This window comes from Solea solea, chromosome 11 (genome assembly GCF_958295425.1).
Source record: "Solea solea chromosome 11, fSolSol10.1, whole genome shotgun sequence".
NCBI classification, from domain to species: domain Eukaryota; kingdom Metazoa; phylum Chordata; class Actinopteri; order Pleuronectiformes; family Soleidae; genus Solea; species Solea solea.
Window position 1 is genome coordinate 4,745,880 of NC_081144.1, and position 10,843 is coordinate 4,756,722.

Here is a 10,843-nt window from a genome sequence, read left to right on the forward strand (position 1 = left end):
TTGTCGTTGAGCTGATCAATCGAAGTTTTACCTTCAATATTAACATAAATACACAACGTTTATTTTTTTTGTAAGGTTTCTTAAAACGTAATAGTTTTTAACCCTCTGTTTAAGTTGTAGTTCAGGATTTTCGAAATGTGGTTGACACTGTGTGTGTGTGTGTGTGTGTGTGTCTGCTTTGTGCAAACCAAGCAAGTTTATTCTATGGCACATAAAAAAAACTGATGCCTCCTCATGTCTTCACCATCTTAAGAATATGTGCATTGCTCTATCTCACCATCAAATTACCTTTATTATAAGTTTGTGATGTTCTTGTCTCCACTCACTCCTCCTGCACAAAATCCCATAGAGAAAGTTAACATTTTTAGCTTGTTGGCACATATAGGTGCTGGTCTACTGCTGCCTTGTTTGGCAAATTTGTGTCACTTGGGTCACTTTTGTTCATCCGAACAAAGGATTCCGACATCAAACTGACAAAATAACACATTTGAATTTACTGATGGAGGCAGCAGCGGATGAACAACTCATGTGTTTCTAATGCTGTAAAATCACTGACTTTTTCTATGGAGTTTGGTGCAGGAAGGGAGTGGTTTACCAAGAAACACAAATGTCATTTTCTATATCTAACAGCAAGATTCTCGAAGTAGCACAGAACTAAGAATGTATAGATTTTGTTTGGTGAGTGTTTTGTTCAGTGACTAACATCAGTTTCTTCCCTGAGAATGTAGACGACATGATAGTTCTTCACACAGTTGGTAAGTACCTCATACAACCACATTTAAAAAGAAACGGAACTATCCCTTTAAATGTTTATTGTCAAAAGTCGGTTCAACCAACTCAAATCACAAAAATAAACAAAAAAACAACACATTTTATACTATATTAGGACTCTATGTGCGTTGAGGGTGGATTATATGAGGTGCCGTTTGTAAAGTGACTCAAGCTGAAAATAACATTAACATTTTGTTACATTTAGCTTCAAACTATGTGGTGAATTTTTTTAACATTCACCACATTGAGACTAATATTTGTTAACTTTTACATAAAATAGTTCATAAATATTAAATATTACAGTCTATGAACACAGTCTCAACCATCTGATTTTATTTTTGTACTTCTGGTTACCAACCGTGTGAATTTGCATATTAGCTAAATATTTTCACCCGGAACATTTATATTTAAGAATTATATTTATATTTAACATTTATATTTAGCATTTAGATTTAACATTTAAGGTTTAACATTTAGGTTTAAATTTAATATTTAGATGTAATACTTAACATTTAGGTGTAACGTTTAATATTTAGATTTAACTATTTAATATATGTATAAGTTAAAAAATATTGGTCTGAATGTGGAAAAAGTTAAGGTGAAAAACAAGTTTTAAACACAGTTTGAAGCTAAATGTTGATGTTATTTTCAGCTTGAGTCACTTTACAAGCAACACCTCAAAGTGTTGATGCACTGACGGAGGCAAGATAATAGATTTACCGTAACAGCATCGCTAAATAGCACAATACATTAATGGGTGCTTTGTTTTTAGCGAGTGAATGAGTGACCTCGTCCTTTAAAAACACATTTTCAAAAAGACGCACAAATAAAGGTTTCATGAAAACAAGTATTGTCTGTGACACACGCACACTCATTTAGTCCATTTTGAATTACAAAGCTCATTCCCAGTAAGGGTGTAGAGCCATTACAGAGGTATGAAGCTCTATTGTTAGTGAACCGAAGCCCTCACAGAAGAGACGGACACTAACATGATGAGAGAGACATCATTGAAAAACCTGTTTAGCATTTCAAAGCATTCACAGACAGAAAATGGTGAACACGAGGGCGGTTTTTTCCAGCGGGATTTTAAAGGAGTCCTCCCTAATGTATTCTAATGACGTGCAAATATTAAAGTAACAATGCGGAGTCTCACAATATTGGCTGCTCCTAATGACAGACCACTGAGACCTCAAAGGTCTCATTCAGCCAACTCAAAATGCAGCCTCCACACTGATTTCTCTCCACATGTGCAGGGAAATTATTCATCTCAAGGATGTTTTTGCTGGAGTTTCAATGGACTGAAAATTAGCAGTGATCTAATACTCTCTATGAGGGCAGCTGCAGTGTCAGCTGATAATCCCCGTCACTTGATATTCCTATGCCTGTACTTACATTAAGTTACATTTATTTTTCCAAAACCGAATGATGCATCAGCCTGGGACATAAGAATGGTTTGATATTCAATAAAAATAGATTTTACAGAGTTCTGTTGTGTTTTTTTTTTTTTAAGTTTTAAAGTCAGTGAGCTGGTATTAGCTGTGCTGGGAACGTGTTGTGAGGGAAATACAGTCTGTCTGACAGTCTCGTCTGAATAAAATCTAAAAACAATAAGGAAACGACTGATATTTCCAGCTGGGCTTTCTATAACCTCTCTTGTCCCTGTTCACGTTAAATCAGTGCGTAAATTGGGTTTCATCTTCCTCTCCAAACAGGAAGTGCAGTCTACAGTATGTAACACATTGACCATGCGTGATTAACTCACTTTAAAACAAACAGAACAGAACTGACAGAACTGTCCCTTTAAAAAAAAAAATCGTACCCCCTTAATTGGAAGAAAACATATTATTGATCATATGTGTGAGATGTATGATGCATGGTGTTAAAGCTGCTGTCATTGATGTAGAATGTTATGTATAGCTCTATATTCTGACAGCTCAGTAACAAACACACTCTCAAGGCCTGGACACAAGAAAGGTTTTCTATCATATTTTTATCCACACAGAACCAGAATTTTCCGAGCCCTAAAACACTACTTCTATTATTATTTTTTTTACCATACAACTTTGAGGCTATAGCATCTCCTGCTCTTGCATTTGCTGTCACCATCTTCATCAATGTCTTCTTCTTGTGTTTGGAGTTTGTGCACAGACCGCTAGATTTATGCTCTTCCAAATCGTTGGTGTACATCTGTGGCAGGCATAGAGCGCCACATACAGGCCTGGCATATGCACTACAGTGATGATTTTTGGGGTTTCAGGTGTTAAAATAATTCATTTTAGAGCAAAAAAGACAAAGATTGTATTGGGGAAAGTTCTGTTTCCGTGTGGATAAGGCCTCAGGCTCAGGCTCGAGCAGTAAAAGTCTTTGCACACCGGGCACGTGTCGTAACTTACATGCACATCAAGCAGGATGTGAAGAAAGGTATAAGAGCAGGCTTCACACACACAAACTCAGCTGCTACTGCTGAGTTTGAGCGAACTTCTTGTAATTGTTTTATAGTTTTTTAATATAAAATAATTTGCATGAAAAAAACCATGTCCGGTGTGCAAAGGCCTTAAATGTAGAGTTTCCACTATCCCACCACACACAGAGATGGTCCTTTGTGTCAAAATCACTGACAGCAGCTTTAACTGTTCACTATGCAGACTCACAAAATCACAGAGAGGGTGTGTGTGATTCTATGTTTGTGTCCTCTAGTTGTTGTCTTGTTTGTTGGCCTGTTTGGCTCTCATGGCGTTCTGCGTGACCGTGGACAGCGACGATCCCGTCATACTGGCCGTCTCCACGATCTCGATGTCCTTGCAGGTCAGACACGCCACCAGCTTCTGGCGAGAGGCGCTGCGTGCGAAGAAGAACTCGTGGGACACTCCGGCCAGGACACCACCAAGCACGGGTCCAATCCAAAAGACCTGCAAATGAAAAACAAGATTGTAATGACATAATATAAGAGATGTGCACAGACAAAGAGCCGTAGTGTAACAATCATTAGCTTTGTTTTTATATGAAAGTTTTACCCCATTATTTAAAAGTCTTCTCCCAAAATACCAGGAATGTACAGTAATTCATGGGGTGAGCTGCTGAAGCCTTTGTTTATGTATTATTTTGTCTATAAAGCATGTACGTTAAAAACAAACAAACTCCAGGTTAAAAAAAAACTTCAGTTATTACTTGCCTTAGTCCAGTGTACTCAAAAGACTTTATTTATTATTTAATAACCACATCTGCGTTATTGCTATGTCTGTAGTTATAACATAAGCATTGACTAAACTAAAAACAACAGCACTGAACAGGTGAATAATCATTATTATTATCACGGAGAGGCGGAAGCATTCAGAGACTTCTCTCCCTCACCCAGTGGTTTTCCCAAAATCCAGTGATGATGGCAGGACCCAGAGCACGTGCAGGATTCATACACGCGCCAGAGAAGCGGCCCTGATAGAACAAAACAACACATACTCAGTCAGACTTATCATCAGGGAGTCACCTGAGTGGTGGTGTGTGGTTTTATGTAGATCCACCCCAAACGTCAAATTATTAACCTATTAACCTGGAATATTGGATCCTAAATAACGTTCCATCAGAATCATCCATGATGTCAGTTTTTATGAACACACACCAATCCATTATTCTTGCCTGGTCACATGCAGACAGTGTTTTCAGAAAGAGAGGAGGGCCACGGTCTAAAGGGGACAATTCAATGTAAAGATTTTTAGAATATGTACTTTGGTATTTCAGTCTGTGGTGTAAAATTATGGATCAAGCAAAAATGTGGGATTAAAACCAAGCTGAAACATAATCCAGTTTGAAAGGAAATATAAGAAGGTAGAGGAAGAAGAAGAAGAAGAAGGTACAAGAATATGGATAGGTGAACATTTCTTTTTTATTAATGTGTATATGTAAACTTAGGTATGTTGCTGTTGAGCTGTGAATAGTCCTGTCTGTGTGTAACATGTTATTAACCTAATATAGTTAATATATCAGCTGTGAATATCCTTCTACACTTAATAATATAATATATATAACATAATATAATATAATATAATATAATATAATATAATATAATATAATATAATATAATATAATATAATATAATGTAGATAGGGGTCCAAGAGAGAGAGAGAATATATTACAAAGTTTAGCAAATAGGAATAATTAAGTTCTTACTTCTTCCTAATCCCTTTCAAGTGTCGCAAACATGTAATATTGACATCTTTTGTCTTTGTCTTTTGTATGCATTATATGTTAATAATTAAATAACGATGAATGAACAGTAGATCTGCTTCATGCAAGAATGTTGTGTTGAGTTCTGTGTGTTTTACAGAACGTAATGGTGGACTAAAGCTCGTCTTACCCCTAATAACACTGAAGCAGTGTGAGCTAATCCGATGGCTAAGTTTCCTGGCTCTGTGCACTCCCTTCGTCGTTGGTCTTCCACTGAGAATATGGTGAACACCATCTGGAAAGCGCACAGAACCTCGATGCCCAGAGCCTGGGCTGCATTCGACTCTATGGGCACCTGGTAGTGAGGAGGATGAGGAGGAGGAGGAGGAGGAGGGAAAGTCAGGTTTGAAAATGTACCAGTGCCTTTTTAAAACCACACTAAACTCACTCAATGTGACATAGTGTAACAACATGACGAGAACTGACCCTGTTGACAAAGTGGTCTGCAGTAGTTTTCAGCGGCAGGGCCAGGTAAAGAGCCCCGGCTGCTAAAGAGGAACCTAAACACTGCACAGCGACGTAAAAAAGGGCCTTGAGGAGATCCACCTTCCGAGTGGCCAACAGAGACAGAGTCACTGTGGGGTTCACCTGAGCACAAACACACAAAACAATACATTCATCTGAACACAACAAGCAGAGCAACTCTGGAGAATTGCTAATCACATTTCTTAGGATTTGAACAGTTATAAGATTGTTTCTATTCATCACTGTACCCCAGACTTGTTACTCTGTTACTTCATAACATTACTGTAACATCACATTTCTAATCTTAAGTGTCAGATGTCTGAGTTGTATTTACTTACAATAAAGAAAAAACCTTTACAATTTATAAAAAATTCAGGTGAGGTCAAACATGAAATGTTTTCTGTCTTTTGTTAAGGGGCTAAAATCAGATTTTGTGTCCTTGGTAACGAGATATGTTTTAGAGATATTTAGAGATAATTTCAATGAAGATGAGAGTCCACGTCTCATCATCAATCAGGGGTGTCAAACATATGGCCTGTGGGCCAGGAACCGGCCCACCAGAGGGTCCAATCCGGCCCGCAGGATGGATTTGTGAAAATTTAATGTCAATTACTATACTTTATTTTTCAGTTCCAGATACATGTGACTAAATGTGTGTGCCTTTATAGAGCCACTGTGATCTGTAGGTTGTAATGCACATGTGTAAATGGTACATTTAGGCATAATATTTCTGAAATTGCACTTATTTTTCTCAAGAAATGTCATGTTTTTTAAAAGATACGTCACTGAATGTAAAACAAAGGGAAAACATTCAGAGTTCTTGTTGTTCATAGGTTATTATGCTATTATTATACTATTCCGGCCCACTTGCGATCAAATTATGCCGGATGTGGCCCCTGAACTATAATGAGTTTGAGTAAAACATGCCAATTGTAACCTTTATCACTACGGGCTTAATTGTGTTAGTCATCTTTTTCTCGTGGCTTCACATGGGTTTAAGAATCCCAGTAGTGTTTAATTTTACTGTGAAAGAACCACATTGACTAAACCTGAGCTACTACTGTTCTCTCCTCTCATAAATGTTGTATCACTGACCAAGAGTTTCTATCCATCGTCAGACAAAATAAACAAAATGTAAAAATCAAAGTGTGCTTTGTAGGTTGTTCACCTGTGCTCCACTTATTTCTCCAAAACAGTGTCCCAGTGCAACAATCACCACCCCCACGGCCACAGCTGGGTACATGGTTCCCACGGGGGCCCCTCCAGGGCCTGGCATAGAGGAACCCAGCACGGTACTCACTAACACCAGGGTGCCGAGCAGCTCTGCCAGCACGGCTCGCCAGAACTGCCGACTCCGTAACTTGTCAGGGAAAAAAAGGGACACAAACAAATTAGCCTATATTAAGTCTGTGTGTGTGTGTGTGTGTTTTAAATGATTAAATCTATAAATACACTATATCACTGGGCTTTTTAAATGATATTATAGTCACCATATATATGTAATATGTTATATTATATGTTTATCCATGTAGTAAGATGCAATAAAAGATTAAAATGTGCTATAAAACTCTCAAGGATAACACATTTAGAAATCAATTCTATGTATTTCAACACAAATCGTCTTATTCTATCATCAACAGGAATTATTTACTAAGAAACCTAGTAAATAATAATAAAGTTCTTATTTTTCTTCAAAAACATAACTCAAAAAATGCTTCCTGGCAAAAGTGATGGTGAAATGATCAAATAAATGATTTAAAATTTGATTTAGTCACTCAAGAAAACAGGTCACACGTATGGAAATACTGAGAGTTAAATAAGTTTCTTACCTCACGCCACGTCATCTCAGTCTCAGTGCGTAAATATCTTTTTCTGTCTGTATCTCCGTCTGGCAGTCGTCTTCCTGTGTGCAGCTGTCGGGGTCTGAGGGCTTCAGGGTCTCTGCTACATCCCTCATTAACTTGTAGAGACTGAGAGGTCCTTTGATGAGAGCAGCCTCCTCCTCCTCCTCCTCCTCCCCGTCCGTCTCTCTCCTCTCACCTCACCCTCTCCGCAGCAGCTCCTGTCAAGTCTTCCTGCACATAAACTTTAGCCTCTTCCACGCTCTTAAAAAAAATACTTCTTCCAACATTGCACCTATGTGCACGGCTCCACCCTCCCTCCAAATTGTCCTCCAACAGTTTTCTGCCGACCTTGAGCAATTTGAATCCGTCCTCCGCAAAAAGACGAAAAGCAGCCTCTCACTTATTGTCAAACTGAAGTGATTGTGGCCACTTAAGGGAGCTCCAATACAAAGCTGGCTTAAAAGAAACTGCAGTGAACGACCAAAGTGATACAATCACTTCAGGGAAATGACTGAAGCAAGTCGATCACAGTTAAAAGCACAAGGTCATTTACTGTACCGTTGTAAGTTAAATGTCATTTTCTGGCATTTGTAAGCTGACAAATGGATCTGTCAGCGCAGCCATCAAACACACTCACATTACAACCTGTAAAATCTGTGGCAGAACACAATGATCCAAGGGAGGTCATTGATTTGCAGCTCAGGCCAATTACAAAACACACAATCAGTGCATTACGCGACAAACAGAGGTCGATAAAGGACAGTACGCTTGATAAAAATGTACTTAAACCAAGGTTTGTAAGATTTTGTTTTGCATCACCCTTTTACAGATGAATCTGGTGATATTATCAATCTTTTTCTCTTCTGTTATTAAGTATTTAAAGGTAGAGTATGCAGGACGTTGTGGCATGACTGATTGTAGGAGCCATTCTGTGTTTGTTTACAACAGTTTGTGGTGCTGGTGCACTGGGGAGTAGCCGAGTCTGCGTGAGTTTTTACTACGCCATACTAAGCATGTTCACAAATACAAATACATGCACTGCCAGTTTATCCACTTTGAAGCAGATAAACAGAGAAATCACAGCCACGTTTGCAGAGACATGCATTCACTGAAGCGCGTTCAAACATCCTCACAGCTGAACCTGTAGCATGAAGGGAAGAGTTGAACAGTGAGATCACTTGGACCTGTTAGCGTAACTGGAATGAGGTCCTGACCCCCTAAAAGTGGGTCTAAAAAGTGCAGAATAAGCGTTGCAGTTTCCAGCCTCGGGCCAAGGCTCGGACCACGTGTCACTGGTGGGCACGTGACAGAAAAAAAGAATGAAGATATTTCTTGATTCAGGGGAAACTGAGGTTGGGAAGCACAGTTTTTCAAAAATACAAAGCTAAATGCAAAACAGTGAAGTATTCCTTTAGGCTTTTCTCTGAACTTGGTAGAGCAGCCTTCTCCTATGTGCTTCTCCTTGGTCATAGAATAACCTTCAAACCACATTAAATCTTAATAACCATCTCCCTGAGAAACACTGATGTCACTGAAAAGTGCAACTGCTATTCATAAGCAAGAGTTGGTTTTGTAAATTGGTTGTCCTTAATCAGTTTTAATAAAGATGGGCACCTATCACCCATGACTCATCATCATTATATTTAAGAGATCAGGGCAACAAGAACAGACCACGTAGCTTTGAAAGGATGCATCAACTAAATATGAAATAAATGTCCTTCAGTCCCCGAACGCTCCGTCTCAGGGAGATAAATTGATCAAAGGTGACTTTTCTGTCTTTGTGATAAACACACACACAGTTTAAGTATAAAAAGTAAAATATCAGAGGGTGAAGAAGAAGACAACAGAACTCCTGCCTGCTGTGTTTTCATGACACTCTGCCCAAAGTGCTGTTACATGATGCGTCGTCCCAGCCTCCGCAAAAACTACTTGTGAGGTACCGCTCTCATCACCATGGGTACAAACTCTTTCATGATGCTGTTGCCATAGAGCCTATTGTGATGCTGCATCTGTGCACGCGTCCCATTTTCACTGTGTGATATCAAAGCACAGACATTGTGCCGGGGACAGAATTCCACTGTGCGAGGTAAAACCAGAGAAGACGAGTTTCTCAGCAGCGCTAGAACAAGTTACAACTGTATTTGTTTTCTTTTAAATGTGTTGCTATTTTATTTATATTTAACACAATAAGCCGAGCTTTGACAGCTGGCCTCGTCTTTTATTTTTTTTTAGTGATGTTTGTTTGTTCAGACTGGATCTGCGGGGGCCCCGACGCTGGCAGAGCAGGTCCAGAATGAACCGGTTGTTTGGGGCGGGGCCGGGAGGGTGTGTACCCATTATACCGCGGATTACATCCCCTCCTCTTCTCCATGGCAACTGTGCAACTGTTATCCCTGCTTTTGTAGGGCTAAGCCCAACTGTGTGGACCGAGACTGGCAGAGGAGGAGGAGGGGTGGGGGGGGACGAGCTGGAACCCGCTGGTGTGAGGAGTTTTTAGCCCCCTCCATTCAGAGTGCTGACACCGACACTATTTCACACATACACGCTCATCTACGCACACTCACACAAAGTGCCAGCTAAGGGCTTTGCCAGTGACATAAAGGGCAAAGAGAGGCGAGCACCAGGAGACACAGGGCACACTTTTTTTCATACATTTTGAGCACATATTTACATTGCGGTTGTTGTGTAGATGTAGCTGCAGGACAGTGAGAGTGTGCATGTGGTTGCAAACTTGAGTTTGTCCCACTGTAGAGCAGCTGGGAGTGATGGCAGCATCCAGCAGCATGTGCCACAGACAGGACTCTCCAGGGAGCCGTAGAGGCCCTTCCAAACACTTCACCAGATCTCCCTCTTCTCCCTTAAACGTGACATACTGCAGCACCATAAACACAATAGGTACAGTAGAGAAGTGTGTGACAATTATACACACAAATGAAAAAGCTTTAAAATAAAATATTTGGTTCATGCAGCCTTAAAATAAACCTTTTATATGTATCTAAGGCAAAAAAAACTAAACAAAACACGTTGCTTTGTTGAGGTCACATCTCACACTGCCTTGTTTCTACAGCAACCGTAGTTCCCGGACACCCCGGGAAAAGGTGTGTGTGTGTGGGGGGGGCTGGCTGAGAGGAGGAGTCCTCTGTTATAATCTGAAGTCTCACCATGAAATATCACTAATTCAGTCAGATTTTTCCCCCTTTGACATAGTAATGCACTGTGGTGCAGCAATTCTTACCCAATCGGTCAAATACTTAAAGGGTTTTTAAATGTTGTGCAAATGACTTTGCTTCAAATGAAGCTTGAAGTCAAGCTTGGTTTTTTTCTAACTTTAAGATTACACAATATACTATAAATATCCAGGTATTTGAAGTGATGGCTCACTCACTCTCACACAACTGGCTTTGTATTTTGGACAGTTATGCTGCAGGGTAAGACGACTTCCTCTTGCCACCTGTGGGTGTTTTTTTTTTTTTTTTTATATAAAGTGATTATTGGCCTGCTTCCATGTTACCCTTTTTACTCATACAAATATATACATGTAT

At 39.6% G+C, this 10,843-nt stretch overlaps 1 protein-coding gene across 1 annotated transcript; it reads right to left on the reverse strand.

The window, feature by feature from the left end:
• On the reverse strand, positions 1–7,422 carry LOC131469131 (aquaporin AQPAe.a). Its single transcript, XM_058644027.1, has 6 exons — positions 7,287–7,422; positions 6,626–6,817; positions 5,419–5,580; positions 5,123–5,287; positions 4,123–4,203; positions 1–3,680 (listed from the first exon to the last, which is right to left on the reverse strand). Exons 1-6 carry the CDS (start codon positions 7,299–7,301, stop codon positions 3,465–3,467), a joined length of 831 nt encoding a protein of 276 aa, XP_058500010.1. The 5' UTR covers positions 7,302–7,422; the 3' UTR covers positions 1–3,464.
• Between the last annotated feature and the right edge of the window lie 3,421 nt (positions 7,423–10,843).